The sequence below is a fragment of the Berghia stephanieae genome, chromosome 3 (assembly GCF_034508935.2).
Source record: "Berghia stephanieae isolate SIO BIC M18660-M18661 chromosome 3, UCSD_Bste_1.3, whole genome shotgun sequence".
NCBI classification, from domain to species: domain Eukaryota; kingdom Metazoa; phylum Mollusca; class Gastropoda; order Nudibranchia; family Aeolidiidae; genus Berghia; species Berghia stephanieae.
The window spans coordinates 105618909-105636675 of record NC_088362.1 but is presented as its reverse complement, the minus strand read 5'-3'; the positions used below and the strand labels follow the sequence as shown (position 1 = coordinate 105636675).

The 17767-nt window shown below is 36.2% G+C and overlaps 1 protein-coding gene across 1 annotated transcript in view; it reads left to right on the top strand.

Annotated features, from left to right (window-relative positions):
• The window catches only part of LOC144969423 (mediator of RNA polymerase II transcription subunit 15-like), an 85004-nt gene extending 72876 nt beyond the window's left edge, over nt 1–12128 (top strand). The window contains exons 17-18 of the mRNA XM_078908533.1: nt 10158–10255; nt 11173–12128. Of these exons, the coding sequence (XP_078764659.1) occupies nt 10158–10255; nt 11173–11244 (170 nt within the window). The 3' untranslated portion in view covers nt 11245–12128. The remainder of the gene's footprint in view (nt 1–10157; nt 10256–11172) is intronic.
• Nucleotides 12129–17767: the final 5639 nt, after the last annotated feature.

Genomic DNA, 17767 nt, shown 5'->3' with positions numbered 1-17767 from the left:
ATTAATTGCATAACGATGTGTATTTAAATAATTCAACTCGCATGCTTAACTGCTGGCGGGAAGCCCACTTGTCCTTAAAAATCACCATTTACTTTTCCGTTTGTTTACTTATGCACACACACACACACACACACACACACACACAATAATTATATATATATATATATATATATATGTGTGTGTGTGCGTGTGTGTGTGTGTGTACACATAAAGGTACACTCATACACGCACACACTCTCTAGTACACTCACACATACAAGTGTTTACCTATACGTTCCTAAAAGTGAAAAGACCAACTCAGTTGATCTCGCCTCGACTTACATGCAAGGACATTAGTTTCGGTCCAGGATATAAAGTCAAGGTTTGTTTGTTTTTTTCCTGACACCCATCTTCCCGCTTTGATTGAGTGGCGCGATCTGTTAGATCCAAATGGCGGCAATCAATTTTGCTGTCTGTTTAATGCCATATAAATCTCTTTGACTTTATGGCTCTAAACGAGTACAAGGAAATTGTGAAAGGTGTGTACGAATCGGTGTCCAAGATGAAAGAAAAATATAAGAATAACGCATCCAAAAAAAAACATCAGCCTGCCTCCTCAAATTTGCCTCTAACCATAGCCCCCCCCCCCCCCCCCCCCCCCCCTTTTTTTTTTTTTTTCCGTGTTACCCCTTTTCAACCTGTACGTGTCATGATGTCGGTGAATTAGTTCTTATACTTTTCGCCAAATTGTAATCACTGCCAGCCTGTCTGTATCCGATCCCGTCCAATGCCATGTCGGTGGCCAAGCCAAGTCTTTGAATCGTTGTCCAACTTGCGCGTTGTATAATACGTCTTGGTTTTATGCATGTCGGCTGGTTTTGATAAGAAGAAATCATGATTCGGTACTATTAATTACTGTCGATTCAAGGCAACATCTCGTTTGTGCCAGATGTCCCATAAGCCTGAAAATAAAGTTTACTTCGCTGGATCCAAGAACTTCAAATAAAAATAAACAAACTGCGAGGTGGTTGCTTTTGCTTCGTTTGTTGTTGTTTTTGTTTTGTTTTGTGGTTTGTTTGTTTTTTGTTGTTTGGGGGGGGGGGGTTGTTTAGTTTTTGTTTTTGCTTTTTTTCTTTTTGATTAAAAAAAATAATTTTATTATTATTTTTTTAGCTTGTGTGTGTGTGTGTGTGTGTGTGTGTGTAAGGAGTAATTTTGTAGATCTGAGGAAACATTTAGAATATGTACCTTAATATAGACGATTTTATCGAGGTCTTATAATCAACTTTCCCAAAACGATATTCAGATATTCTGTTGGTTTTTATCAAATGCATTTTTATGATTTCTTTTATTTGTATAACTGTTTACTGATAGAAAGAAACAAATTTGAGAGTGAAACATTTCATTTTTTTTTTTGTTTAGCTTTTGAAGCCTTTTTTCCATTTTAGTCACTAAGGTTCTGGTACGCCCTTCATCCACCTGCCTAGAGTCCAGAGGTCTTCCGTGCTCACTGCTTAATCGAATGAAGAGAGGGGGTTGGGGGATGTAGGTATTGCTTTCATAATAGCAATTTACCCAAGACAAAACCGTCCAATGGACCTAAGAAATGATGTAAATCACCCCCCCCCCCCTTTACGGACATACCTTCGGACCTACCCTTCGTGGTGGTCTGAGAATTCCATTCGATCACAGCTCCAGATGTATTTGGTACTAATATCCTGCTGTACTCTGAAAAAAGAAACAAATTTTTTTTAGCTAGTAAAATAAAATACTTTGAATACTGATCGATCAAAATACCATCAACTTGCCTTTTTAGCAAGATGGGAGTCATTCTTCATTATATTCAATGAGTGTTTGCTGTAAGAGTTTTCTGTCAGAAATGAAAATTATGAAAATATGTTTTGTCGGAGTCGAGATACAAATACCCATAACTGTTGAATAGGCCGTGCTTACCATTACACCCACTGATGTTAGGCGTAAAATGTTTAGAAAGAAGTAAACAGCTGGACGCACGAATTTTTACCTGCCTATATTTATAACCTGACGAAAATTGTCTACTAGCAGGAAACAAAATTGTCTATTGGCAGAAAACAAAGAGCCAAGACTTAGGTTTTGGTCGGCATCAAAAGGATATTTTGCTTGGTGGAGACACTTTCGAGGGGATTAAACGTGACACTCACGCATAGAGAACCCGGGTTCGAATCCTCCTCTCCCCCCCCCCCCTTTTTTTTTTTTTTCATTTAGCAAGTATATTTTCTATTATTCAGTTCGCTGCGCTGTGGATGATGCCAGGCTCATCTCGGTTGATAGCATAAAGATTGATAGCATGAATTAAAAACGTTTTACAAGGAACATGTCTAATAATATATTAATATATATATTATTCTCTTTGGTCTTTTTTTTAACGTTGATCAGACTCGTTCCAGGTTCGTGAGCTTTTTGGGGGGGGGGGGGGGGGGGTTGTTTGTTTGTTGTTTTTTGTTTTATTTTTTTTGGTTAAAAAAAAGATGGAAATGCGCTTTCTGTGGTATTTGTTTATTTATTTATTTATCTATTTATCTATTTATTTATTTATTTTTATTTATTTATTTGATATCAATGCCTATTCCTTTTTGTACAATTCAGACAATTTGACAGCACGATAGAAGCCGTAGATTTTGCCTTTGACTTGGTCCTTGACTTTATAATTAATAGGATTCCGAACTCCTCGAAGTTGGGAGTTGGATTTTGACAAGTTTTCAGAAATTCCTAAACGATGTTTACCGTGATTTTGAGAGTTCTCTGTTTACTTTACAGATTAAAGGCAAGGCAAAAGGCAAACGGATGCTTTGAAACGTTTTTTAAAATGTTTACAGATGCCTCCAAGACATTGATGAATTAATTTTGTTAAGATGGCGTCTAAATTGTTACAATGGAACGATTTCCAAGATTATTTTTTTTAATCTGATATATGACTCGTGTGCGCGGATAAAGATTCCTGGATTTTTTTCGGCTTTCGTTTTTAATTCACTCTATTTTTTTTTTTTGTCAAGCGTATGATGTAATTTCCTGTACACTACATCCATAGGTATCTAGATCTATCGAAATAGATACAATACCAGGGAGGCAATAAATTTTGTTATCGTTCCTTCTTAAAATGGGGGGGGGGGGGGGGGGGGGGGGGTGGGCAGGTTGTGTGTGTGTTTGTTTTTGTTTATGTTTTTTTTTTTTATTTGTCTTTTCTTCTTTTTTTTTCTAAAGGATTGACAATCATCAAATTTTGCCTTTAAACTGCACTAATTTGTTCCCAGTTCTCCTATGTCTCTTTCTTCTTCTTGGGTGCTTTAATTGTAATTCTAGAACTTTTTACTATCCCATTTTCTTCCTTATTACTGGCGCTGATATAAACTAAATGTGTTGCAAGCGCCGTAAAACAAACAGGACTCGAACCGGGGACTTACCGGTCCGAAGGTGAGAGTCATATCACAAGACCAGAAAGCAGCATCAAAGCTTGTCGGTCACGTCATCCAATCAGACCCGAATTAACTCTTCAGACGTCTCTTTTTACCTGCTGCAATAAGGGTAAATCACTCGGTATTCTTGAAGGGGCACCTGAATTTTGTCCCTCTTTTCCCCACTAAACCCTAGAGATTTTGCCTACTTTAAAAAAAGGTATTGAAAATGAGTATGTACATAGTTTTATTCAACTGTCATTAACATGCAAAAAACTAAAATAAACATGAACTTTGTGACTACGCTTATAGATTGTCTTCAGAAAAATGTAATAAATAGTCATGGGGTAAAAGTAAGCCGGGTAAAACTACGAATATAGTCGGTGTTAGGGTTGAGTGAGTTAAACCGTTCCGTGAATAGAACAGCAACCACATATAATATAAAAGCCAATTAAGAAGATACTGCTTGTCGGTTTGGAGGAGGAAGCGTCAAGATCGAGTTGCTGAGCTTGTCTGTCTGCTTTGACGAGTGAGTGCATGCTGCTAACTGAATCGGTGCCCCATCTCTCCTTACCTCCCTTTAGTTATCCGCAAAATGTGTTTAAAGCGCTTTGCAATTGGTTCCCAAGCCAACAACACTTAAGACATGTTTAGTTGTATCTTGACATAATATTATATTATTTGCATCAACCGATTACGTAAGTGAGATTTTATTTTGCTTATTGAACAGTTATTATTGGTTTATGGCAATTAGCACATCGAATACGTTGCCATTGGAGTAAAGAAGAAGGAAAAATCAGTTAGGCCTAATTACGTTATCCGAGCGGAGATAGAAACCTTGTTAGAGATTTTTTAAAATATTTATTTAGTATTTATTTATTTATGTAATCCCTCGCCTAAGTCTGACACTATTCTTGTGTCAGGATAACTTAAATGCAGTTTTTAAAAACTTAAAATGAAAATGTTCACCAGTTACCCAATATAAAGGGTTTTTTTAGTACTATTTTAATTTAATCATTCATTTTATATATATATATTATATATATATATATATATATATATATATATATATATATATATATATATATATATATATATATATATATATATATATATATATATTGAATCGTGTTTGATACAAATATGGTACGAAAAGTGCTCGACATGCAGTAATGGAGCGAATGATTATTATTATTTAAAATATTTACCAGACTGCCTCAAACATTGTGGTGAATATTTTAAATAATAATAATAATAATATATATTTATATATATATATATATATATATATATATATATATATATATATATATATATATATATACATATATATATACATATATATATATATTATTTTATTTTATTTTTATTTTTTAATGTAATATTTGTATTAATTCTCGTCAGGGAAGGAATCGAATTGTATTCAATTTAAAGACATATTGTCAGGTGAAGCGCATCCCGACATAGACTCAATCGTTTGGTCAGAATTATTTATTTATTTATTCATTTATTTATTTATTTATTTATTTATTTATTTATTTATTTTTGAACCGTATTCGGTTTTAGAATGGCATGCGTAAAACGCTTCATGTTCAATTTTATTTTAGACGAGCTCTATTTGAGATCCGTTTGTCCTATATTGACTGTTTGAAAGTTATTCACCCTTGGTATTCCTCAAACCATGTGTTTTCTATGGTAGAAATGGGTTTATCTGATTTCGTTGGGATTTGAGAAGGGATTTATGAAGGATGGGGGGCGGGGGGAGATAGAGAGAGAGAGAGAGTACTGTTTCCTTGTTGAATTCTGGGCATAATGGAGGGAGGATGTCTGCCTTCGTGTATCGATATCTGGATTGTATTGTGTTTCACTTCCATCTAATCTCCTTACACCTCGTCTGAGCCGCGTTTATCTTGTGTTTGTTTTGCTTTGGTTATGATTATGTCTTTATTGCTCTTCTCTCTCTCTCTCTCTCTCTCTCTCTCTCTCTCTCTCTCTCTCTCTCTCTCTCTCTCTCTCTCTCTCTCTCTCTCTCTCTCGTGTCATCTATTTCTTTATCAATGTCATTCTGTGTCGGTCCGTCTATTAGATAATATTGGTAAGGTGTTCTGTTTCGATTTCGCCTTTCGATTGTGTATTTTACCAATCCGGTGACCGATTTGTTTCTTTCGTAATGCAACCTCATGGTTGATATTAAAAGTAAATTTTAAAAGGATCATTTGCTACTCATTAGCTGAACCAAAAAGTTTATCTTCTTCATAGCATAATATCAACTGGACTGACGCTTTACCGTCTATGTACCGCTGCTGTTCCAGAAGGAAGAGAACTATGTCGATATTTTACCCTATACGTCGCCTCTGTAAAGGTATCAATATTATAATGTTATTGTTAAAAAGCGGCTGTCTCAAACAAAAACGATTTAATTACCACCCATTTGTTATATTCCTTTTCGGTCAGATTGTATCAATTCAAGTCCTTAATTTTTTTTTTTTTTAAATAAAGAATTGTTTAAAATCACATATATTGATGCTTTTTTTTTTGGGGGGGGGGGGGGGGGGGGGGGTATTTTGGTTGGGTTTTTTGTTTGTTGTGTTTCGTTTTGTTGTTTTGTTTTGTTTTTTTTTGTTTTTGATTTTTTTTGTGTTGGTTTTTTTTTTTTTTTTTTTTTGCTTTTTTTGCTTTTTTTTTTTTTTTTTTTTTTTTGGGGGGGGGGGGGCGGGTTCGTTTTGTTGTTAACAATAGACATTATTCCGGGCTCCCAAAAGAATCCGATAATACCATTGTTCATTGCTTTCCACGGGAGGTAAAGATTTTATTTGCGGGTGGTTGGATGGGAGCATCACCCTTGAATCATATACCTATGATGTTCGAATGGGTGTACGATCCGATAGTGATGTCGTTTCTTCTTCTCTTTACTAGCCTCTCCTGCTTCTTTGGTTTGTGATTGTATTTTTGACAGGGGATATTTTTTTTTTCCTGTAAATCCTCTGCCTGTTTGTTCTTGGTTATTTATAATTTAGCTTATGATATCTTTAGGTTATGATTTTGATTTGACATTTGTACTATTTTTGTTAGATTGCTTGTTTTTTTGTTTCAGCGATCTCTCATATAACCTCAATTGTGTTGGAAGAGACCTAAAGCAACAAACAAACAAACAAAAAAAAAGATTTTATTTACGATCTCGATAAATAGAACAGAATGTTTACATTATATCAAAATAGTTCCAATTGCGGAGCACCAGGGAGTCATGTGATGAACCTGAGGACTCGAAGAGAAGGGGGGGGGGGATGCTGCAACATAACAAAGCAACCCTATAAATTCTTATCTCTGACTTCTACTCCGCTGCCTACACTGTTTTTTCTTTTCTACCTTTCCACAAGACAGACATCTGTGATTCCAAAATTGTCTTACCCTTAGACTAGATTTAACCACCAGATTGCTTAATGATATTTAATGTGTTTACGTTGATATCGCTATAGCACATCGTGCACACATTAAATATGTGCGGTAATTATATTGTGTGGAGATGAGAATAGGTAATTGGAGTATTTTTAAGATAGTGGTCCCTCAGATCTGGAAGGTCCATAAACCTAGAATTTATCCCGGTTTCGGTAGCATGGATCGGGCAGTAGCAAATGCTTGATTGCATTTTGGTCAGGCGATATTTTTCTAACGCCGATTTAACATGATTAATTAGCTTCAATCATTGCTCATATAGATTAGAAATGGAGGGGGGGGGGGGGGGGGGGGTACGAACAGAAACATTTCGGTTTCGCTCAGGATCAGTGTCGGTCCCTTTGCTTATTATTAGGCGAGTTCGGGAACCTGTAACAGTTTTAACTCGCTCAATCCTAGAATTTTTTTGCTACTTTTCAAAATTGGAAGAAAAAAAATCTATTAAAAATGAGCATGTACATAGATAGTTTTATTCAATTACCTTTAACATGCAGAAACTAAAAACAATGGCTTTGATACTACGTCTATAATTTATCTCAGAAAAATGTAATAAATAGGCATGGGGTAAAAGTAACCCGGGTAAACTACGGATATACGTAGTCGGTGTTAGGGTTGAGTGAGTTAAGATTAAATATGGCAACCAATTTTTAGAAGTCAGCACATCCAATTTCAAGATGGTCTGCGAACATTGAGGCCGGGAACATTTTAAACTCATGCAAGTGGGAAGGCGGGGGAGATTTGGGGGGGGGGGGGGGGGGGGGGGGGGAGTGAATCATTGTCTTTGCTTGAATTTGACATCACCACTACGTCAAGGACCACTACGTCAAGGGTTCTCTCTCCTTAACATTTATTTTGGCATCATGATAGCTGTTGTTTTGATATTTAGACCGGGGAAAGGTTGAGGGAGGGGGGGGGGGGGGGGGGGGGAGTGTGTAAATAACACACGACTTCTTTGAGATCTCAACTTCAATATATTTTTAATCGGCATTTGAAGAAAACGTTTTCTGACCAAAATGATTTTTGAAGGTGCTTTTGTTTTGGTTTTGTTTTGTTTTTGTTTTTCATATGACAGCATTACATACATCCTACACGTGTTGCGAGTATTATAATATATATTTATGATTCTGCGTTATGTCTTCCACTCTTTTCTTATCGTTCTTTTTCTTCCACTCACCCCTGTAACACCCACCCCTTCCCTTTCAAACTAAACTTACTCCCATCCTACCCCCCCCCCCCATGTAACCCCCCCCCCCCCTCCCTTCTCCAACCCCTAAAAGAAATTCGTCCAATCTGGTATTGGTAGTTTTGCGTTTTGAATTACATGTGAACACACTTTGAGTTCCTATTTTACCTGATAATCTCTCGCTGACTTTGACTTGCCCTTTAAGCCATTGCTATGTTGTTCGAATATCTCTCTCTCTCTCTCTCTCTCCTTCTCTCTCTCTCTCTCTCTCTTTCTCTCTCTCCTCTCTCTCTCTCCTTCTCTCTCCCCCTCGCTCTCTCCCTCTCTCCTTCTATCTCTGTCTCTTTCTATCTCTCTCTCTCTTTCTCTCTCTCTCTCTCTTTCTCTCTCTCCTTCTCTCTCTCTCCCTCTTTCTTTCTCTCCTTCTCTCTCTCTCCTTCTCTCTCTCCCTCTCTCTCTCCTTCTCTCTCTCCCCCTCCCTCTCTCCTTCTCTCTCTCTCTCTCCCTTCCTCTCTCTCTCTCTCTCTCTCCTTCTCTCTCTCCTTCTCTCTCTCCCTCTCCCTCTCTCCCTCCCTCTCTCTCTCTCCTTCTCTCTCTCCCCCTCCCTCTATCCCTCTATCCTTCTCTCTGTGTCTCTTTCTATTTCTCTCTCTCTCTCACCTTCCCTCTCTCTCTCTCCTCTCTCTCGCTCTCCTTCTCTCTCTCTCTCTCCCTCCCTCTCTCCTTCTCTCTCTGTCTCCCTCTCTCTCTCTCTCTCTCTCTCTCTCTCTCTCTCTCTCTCTCTCTCTCTCCCTCCTTCTCCCTCTCCATCTCTCCATCTTCCCTTTCTCTTCGATCATCCTACCGCTTACCTACCGCCAAACTCAAGGTGATCTTCGCCCAGGTAAAAAGCACGTGTGTTGGGCTAAACCCATCATAATCTTAAATAATAAAGAAGTCGTCTTGGATGAAAGCAAGACAGATTTGGCACCGCGCACCCATCCTTTGTAAGTTCGATATTGCATTACTTCACACCGCTTATCTGAATCTTGGTCCTTTTAGCCCAGTTGAAGACCGGCCTACCATTGTGAAAAAGTCGTAAAATTACGAAGTATTGATTCTAGTTTCAGAACTTGGTGTGAATCTCTGAACTCTCTCCTTAAAAAAAAAATAATAAATAAAATTTTGCTTTATATAGCGCAATATCCACTAAATGTGCTCAAAGCGCTTTACAAGGGGTCCCATGTCAACATCAACATTTAACATGTAGGACGGGACATGACATGACGCCTGTTAGGCGATATTACAATTTTTCGGACAAAGACAACGCTGTTAACGGCCAGGTACTCATTTTACACATGAGTACGGTGAGAGGATGAGAGTAAAGAGCCTTTTCCAAGGACTCAACTATGCGCCGAGCGCGAGGCTCGAACCCAGGACCTTCCTATCCGAAAGCGAGTGTCATACCACTAGACCACATAGCCTTACCAATCCTTGTCAGTATTTTCCCAAAATGGCAGGCTAACCCAGCAGAAAAATGGATTTTTAAAACTCAAACAGGCTCTCTACAGAACAACGTTATGTTATTATTAATTAAACAACGATTATTCTTAAAAGTTAGTTTTTTTATGTACAAAATAAACCTGAATAAGAAAAATGTATATTGTGTCATAACAAATGTAACGATTTTGATGCAGGTGATAGGGAGAGGGTTAAGTCATGGGAAAATGAAAGTGGATGCCAAACTGCAACATTTTAAGGATTTTGAAGCGTTATTACAAAAAAAATTATTGAGCCTAAAATAGCGCAATGTCCACTAAATGTGCTCAAAGCGCTTTACAAGGGGTCCCTGGTCAACAGCAACATTTAACATGTAGGACGGGACATTTAATCCCTGAGATGGTAATGTTGCTTTTTAAAGTTGACCAAAGCGACTACAAATTTTAATCCCTAAAAACTACGATTTAAACAAAATTTCAAGCAGGGAGATCGCAGTTGGTAGAACGTCAGCTTCACGTGCAAAGGGACTGGCTTCAATCTCGGCTGCAGTCGAGATTTATTGTTCTTCAAAATTGAATATCGAACTCATTCACAGGATAAATCTTGTCTACTCTTGTTTGTTTTATTTTCAGATGCCACAGAGTTGTTCCAGAACGTCAAACACAATCTCAATACTCATCTTGCCCATATGCCGAATCGATATTGTCTGACACAGCTCCTCACCTCTTGGGTAAGTTGTTCTAGGAAATGCGAAGCTGCCTGGATAGACTTGAACTCCAACAAAAAAAAAATAATAAAAGTAGATTTTTTTTTTTTTTAAATCTGTCTTTATTATTTTTAGTCTTTAAGTTAATTTTTGTTTTCACTTTTTTCTTTTCTTTTCTTTTTTTTTTTTTCTCTGCGCTTGTTTTCATGGTGTTTGTGCGGGCACGTACGTGTGTGTGTGTGTGTGTGTGTGTGTGTGTGTGAATGTGTGTGTGTTTACGGATGTGTGGTTGTAGAAGCAACGTAATTTCCGTTTTATTTTGAAATTCAAAACTCCAGTCATTCCCCAGGGATATTTATTATCAATCTAACCAAGTGGGTGGGATTCCTGACCTCCCATTGTGGGCAGGGAGGTACTTACCGTGTCTTCTATCCCCTTATATCTGTTTTCCAACTTGCTTTCTGTCTTTGTCTTGGAAATAGATTTCTTGGTTTTGTCCTGGCCCTGGCTGGGAGGAAAACAGTCAAATTTATAGTTAGGATTTTGGAAGATATTTTTTTTTCTTATAAAGCATCTCTCTGTTATGCATTGTATTATTTTTTGTTTTACATAATATGATTTGTATACATTTGAGTGTGTTCCTCTTAGCATGGACCTGTGCTTGTGTCAGGACGAGACATATAGGTGGTCTCAAACTAAGTACATTGATAATGTGCTCTTGGAATCTACACATGTTCCCTATTTGAACTAATCCCCCTTTGTCTTTCTTTTTTCTTGGGTACTTTAATTGTAATTCTAGAATTTTTTACTATCCCATTTTTTTTCCTTTTTACTGGCGCTGATACCTAAATGGGTTGCAAGCGCACGCGCCGCGCGTAATATTCTTTAAAATATTAAAAAAACAATCTAACCAAACACTTTTTTTTATCTTTTTACAACAGGAGATGAGCGTCCGTAAAGCTTGTGACCCAGAAAATCCTATCCTGGTACAAGATAATCCAATATACATATGATTTCCCCCGTACACAATATCTAGTCAATAGTTGTAATTATTTAGAGCCGTAAGTTCTATAGGACCAGAGTTTATCCCGGTTTCTGTAGGCTTAAACAGAACAATTGTATTTTTTTTTATCCTTTGGATTTGACGCTAGCAAAGCTGCCAATATCCTTTTTATTTCCCGGATTATACATATTTTTAGTCTCAAGAACAGACCTGCCTACTTGAAAAAATTAAAATTCGTGATTATTAGATAAAATTGTAGTCACTATAGTTAACTTTAAAAAGCAACAATTAACCTTCGCAAGGATTGAACAGCACTTCAAAATACCTTTTCTTGGGTGCTTTAATTGTAATTCTAGAACTCTTTACTATCCCATTTTCTTCCTTTTTACTGGCGCTGATATGACCTTAATGTGTTGCAAGCGCCGTAAAACCCTTAAAAACAAAACAAACACTTCAAAATCCTCGATGATAATATGTAGTCTGGCATCAACTTTCAATTTCAAATAGTTTTAATTTAATGACTTAGAGTTAGAGATGCCAATAAGCTCTGAAATTGGAACCAAAATTTCGTAATTTTACGGATGTTTCGTAATAATAGGCAGGTCTGCAAGAAATTTGCCTTTTGTTCTGTAATAACTTAATGATGTTTATATGACTTAGCGTGGTTTTGTATGTTGTAAATAACATGAATTCCATTACAGTGACTTTCAATTTATTGATATTAGAATAATAATTATAAGACCTGATATCCCTATTTATTGAATGTAATAGTTAATGTAAATTAAATGATGAAAATGTTTATGTGAAAAAGAAATCTTTCTGTATGTGTGTGTGTGTGTGTGTGTGTGTGTGTGTGTGTGTGTGTGTGTGTGTGTGTGTGTGTGTGTGTGTTTGTGTTTGTGTTTTTTATTTTTTTTTTTTTTTTTTTTTTTTTTTTTTTTTTTTTTTTTTTTTTTTTTTTTTTTTGGATTTTTTAAAAAAATATTTTTTGTTTGTTTTATTTTTATTTTTCAAATCGGCCTATCAGTTTTATAGGCATGATCGGGTGGCAGCTATTCGCCGGTCTACCAGACTTATTTAAGAGATTGTGACAGAAGGCTGTGTTGGGTACCCCCAGTCTCTGCTATTTTGGTCAATTATTAATGTAAGACGGACGAACCGGAGAAAGCCAGATTGTTCTGTTTTATTTCTTATAATTTTTTGGTAAAAATTACAATTGATGTTGTTTGTTGTTTTATTTATTTTTATTTTTTTTGTTTTGTTTTGTTTTGTTTTGTTTTTTTGTTATTTTGTTTGTTCGTTGTAATTTTTGTTTGTTTTGTTTGTTTGTTTGTTTTTTTGTTTTTGTTTTTGTTTTTTGTATTTTTTAAAAAAGTTACGAAAACTTTCTTCTCTCACAGCCCCATTAATTGATTGTTTTATGTATCTTGTCTGTATTTGGATTTAATTTATTTAGTGGTTATTTATAAAACTGCATTGATATTAATATAGATTACTGGGTGCTTGGAGTCGTTATGAAAGAGGGTTTATTAACCACCGTATTTGGTTTTAAAAAATCAGTGTTAGATAATCAGGAACTGAATTGTTTTTTTATAAAACACTTACATTTATATAGCGCATTTCCACTGATTTACCATGCTCATTGCGCTTCACTATAATTCATCACCCCCCACTCTCCAGCAGGCCATATGGAATTATATTTCCATTAGCAATGACTATGAAAAAAGTTTTTTTCTCTTTTTGAGGAAATTTTTTTTCTAAAACCAAAGCCCTATCTCCACTGAGTAAAAATGTTTTTGAATTTTGAAAATCCATTCATAAATAAACGAAGTTGTGCAGTTTCAAAGGTGTCATTTATTTGGATGACCCGCAAAGAGGAAAAAAACGCGAAAATATGGGACGCTTTTTCGGCATTTTTTTTTTTACCTTTGGTTGTATCTGCGTAATAAGTGGATTAAAAGATTGAAACTTGAAGAGCAAATTAGGATGGTGTTTTGTAAAATACGGGAAAAGTACTCGTCATATTCATATGAAATTTTACAACCAAAAAGAAGAAATGTTCATGTATTACCTTGTCAGCGACAAAACCTTCACGCCCGGTAGTTTTAGAAATATTTTACTCCAAAGAGTAAAACTCTAATTTTAACGGTCTTCTGGTAATCGCACGAGTTTTGTCGCTTGACATAATCTAAAATGACCTTTTTTCTAACTGTGTGCCAACTTTCAGTCATTTTCATCAATAAACAGCGTCGTAATTAATTTTTTAAAATAGCATATACGAAACGGCTTCGTTCCATATTTTGACGCGAATTCGGGCACTTCGTAAGCGAAAAAGAGGCCCAAAGATTTGTGCGGGATAGTCATTGCTAATTTCCATTTCATACGGTATCAGTCGCCTGTTTGGCGTCGTTTTTGTACTACTTGTCATACAATATCCGTCATTACCGAAAGCCAAATGCTCATTCACGCCTAAATTTAATAAGTCTAAAAAGCGTATTTTTTAACCCAAAATACATAAGAATAATTTTCCAAGAAAATATAATTGACAAGAAGTGCCCTCACCAAATGAAAATTATTCGTGTTTTGATGCATATAAAGACCGAGATAAAATGAATTATTGACAACAAAACGGGTCTTGGTTCGTTAAATGGTATTCATGTCTTATTGCTCTTCGCTCATGTGACGTATCCATTCCTTGATCATGACATTTTATTGGTAAATTAACAAATGCATCTCGTGCTTTTCAAAAAATTGGGAGAGAAAAATAAAGAATTTTACCTTGAAAATATGAATAATATGCCCCCCTAATAAGTCATCATAACGTGAAGAGATGGAGTCTTCTGATAACAGGGATGTCCTTTTTTTCCGGCTAAAGTCGGAAAACCGTTTTTGTTTTGTTTTTTGTTATTTTTAACCTCCTGACTAAGGTCGGTACTGGTGAGTTAATTTTTTTTATAAGATGAAAGTATTGGGGTTTTTTTTTTTTTAAAGACAACAGTTCCTGTGATAAGTATCCTTTTCTATGATTGGGGGGTGATACGATTTATTGATGATGAAGAGAGGATCTGCGGGAATTGATAATGATAATGAATGATAATTTCATTTATCATCTTTCAGAAATTGAAGTTGTTCTGTAAGACTTGTTTTTTTTATGAAATAGATGTTGCTTAGATTTAGTTACTGTATTACTTATTATGTAGTGTCGTGATTTTTTGATTTTTTTAAATGCAAAGCGCCGCAGAGCACGATTAACGTGGATGTTTAGGCTCTATAATAATTCATTATTTATATTTATTTATTCATTAATGTGGTCTTTCGAGAGAAAAAAATTTCAGGCATTTTTTTAAAATTTTAGCAAAGGGCATCCCTGTTATAATTGTTGATCGGCAAGTAATATTAATATCACCTTACAAGAATGTTAGGTGTTGCTGTCGGCTTAGGGTCCGTTTTAAAACGCTTAGAGCATATTGTAGTCGATACTTTTTTTTTCTTTTTTTTTTTTTTTTTTTTTTTTTTTTTTTTTTTTTTTTTTTTTTCATTTGAGACGAGCGGCATTACATGTCCAAATTGGATATATATTTTCCAATGTTCTTTTAGTCCTGGTGAGTTTGGTAGAAGTTTGAAGAGCTCTACAGTGACCTCCCCCCAGTGACCTCGAAGATTCAAAAGAGAAGACTGAGACTTGCGGGACACTGCTGGAGACACAAGGAGGAAATTGCAAGCAGTCTTGTGCTATGGGAACCACCTGAGCGAACCAGAAGCAGAGGCAGGCAGAATAAAACTTACATTGACTGTCTGCTAGATGACACAGGAATGGACAACACCCGGGAGCTGCGTACGCTTATGGAGGACAGGACAGAATTGCGAAGTCTTGTGGCTCATGTTGGGCGGCCTAAGTAAGTTTGGTAGGGTCATGAATCGGTGATTTTCATGGAACTGGAACTCTCCATAAAACAATTCAGCCCCTATATTTTTCTTCTTTTTATAATTTTTAAAAACTACTTAAGGCTGCCAATTTTCAGTATATTTACGGAAGCCAGGATGTTATAAATCCTCAATATATTTTCCCATCACCTGCAAAATGGGGGGGGGGGGGGATGGCATATGTCTTTTTACTAGAGTTCAGCACTCAGAAAGGGGGTCGGTCAATGTATAAGTGTAACACTTCAGTCAATTTTTGCCTCCTGAAGTGGCAACCCTGACTACTGCAACCATTTTCAATTCATTTCTCACTATCTGGTATATAATATGCATTTATTGCCCTTTAAATATTGTATCATTATTTGTCATATCATTTTATATAAATCAATGTCAGAAATAAAGAACTCTCCTTTGTGTAAAAGAGATTTGTTTTGAGTTTTATTACATCATTAATATCGTCACAATAGTCATCGTCATCATCATCATCATCATCATCATCATCATCGAAGTCGTTTGCCTGTATTATGTGATAATTTTTATCTTGATTTTTATATTTTTTTAAACTATTGGTTCGTTGGGTTTTTATCTCCGTTTTCCACAGTTTTAATTAAGGTCGTCTTGACCAAAGTAGTCTTTTCCTGAGTAAACTCCCTTTTCAGACATGGTTGCATCATCTCTATTAATAGAACTCGCTAGTTGCGTGTCAACAGAGATTTACATCTACGAAATATTTTTATTTATTCATCCACCCTACTGTACTGTATCGTTTCATCCTCCTTTTGAAAATCAATTTTGAGTCTGCTCTGAGTGCTAAAATCCGTCCACAAGTATTATACACAAGTAACGTCGTCTAGGATGCTGAGTTATAAATAAAAATAAACTGGGCCATTTATTAAGCGCATTTCCTCGGATATACCATGTTCAATTTCAATACGTTTACTATGCTTCATTTATTCATCCAGCAAGCCAAATAGAAAAGTTTCATGTTTTTGTTTGTTTAGTATTGTTTTTTGTTGTTTTTTGTTTTTTGTTGTTTTTTTTGTTTGTTTTTTTTTGGGGGGGGGGGGGTCTTATAATATTAAAAGCGCTTTACAAGGGGTTCCACACTAAATATACAATAACATCTGGGGGTCTTATAATATTAAAATCGCTTTACAAGGGGTTCCACACTATAACATCGAATATGTATAACTATGACAAGACGCGATTTCTGTAAATTGCTCTATTTCTTTTATTTTTTATACATAGAAACAAGGCTGTTAGCGATCAGGAATTCATTTTACACCCCGAGTGCGGTGAGATTGTGAGTAAAGTCTTTTCCAATGACTCAACTTTTTGCCGTCAGAGGTCGTATCGTAGATTTATGATATAGTGCCAGACAAACCTTCATGACTAATGAATTAGAATTTTTTTAATTAAAAAAAAAATCCCAACTTATCCCGAAAATGTATCATACTCACCTTTTTAGATTCTTATGCGCTGCAGTGTCTGACCCTCAGTTTTGTTTTTTTTATTCACGTGTAGCCTACCTGGAGCAGAGCACGTAATGTATATACGGAACAAGCCAAATCAGAAGGAAGAAAATCTTAATATCAGTCGTTCATCTCGTTGAAATTTAAAAGCGCAAAGGGGGGAGGGGGGAGGGGGGTGGATTCGATTCATTTAAAGCGTTTTCCTTACAAGTATCACATTAAACATCTTTATATGAGTCGATTAAGAACTGATTGCGAAAGATTCCTTTTTGTTTAGGCTACTTTGGCTAAAATTGATGTCAATGAAAAAGGTTTGTCATTCCTTCGACTCTAACGCTAAGTGTACATATTAGCAGGTCTGATAAGCGAACACAGTAATGCGCTTGCTTTAACATTGTTGGAATGGAGGATATTATTTTGCGTTGGTTTGATTCATGTACACCTGGTTATGGTGAGAGAATGTGAGTAAAGAGCTCAAGGACTCAACTATGCACTGCTCGGGACTAGAACCCACGACCTACTGATCCAAAGGTCAGTGCCATCACTAGACCACATAACATAAAGGTGAATTCGATCGGTGATTAAAAACTTGAACTGGGTGGGGATCCTGACCTCCCATAGTGGGCAGGGAGGTACATGTTGTGTCTTCTATCCCCCCATACCTGTTTTCCAATTGTTTCCTGTCATTGTCTTGGAATGAGATTACTTAGTTTTGTCCTGATCCTTGCCGGAGCTCCTTGGCTGGGAGGGAAACAGTCGAATGTATAGTTATAGTTTTGGGAGATGATATTTTTCTCCTTGTAAATCATCTCTCTGTTATGCATTGTATTATGTTGAGTTTACATATTATATTATATGATTGGTAAACATTTGAGTGTATTCCTCTTAGTTGGGACCTGTGCTTGTGTCTGGATGAGACTTTTAGGTGATCTCAAACGAAGTGCATTGGTGGTATGCTCTTGGAATCTACATCTGATCCCTATTTGTTCCCAGTTCCCCTATGTCTTACTTTCTCTTGGGTGCTTTAATTGTAATTCTAGAACTTTTTACTATCCCATTTTCTTCCTTTTTACTGGCGCTGAGGACCTAAATGTGTTGCAAGCGCCGTAAAACCCTTAAAAACAAACAAACAAAAACTTG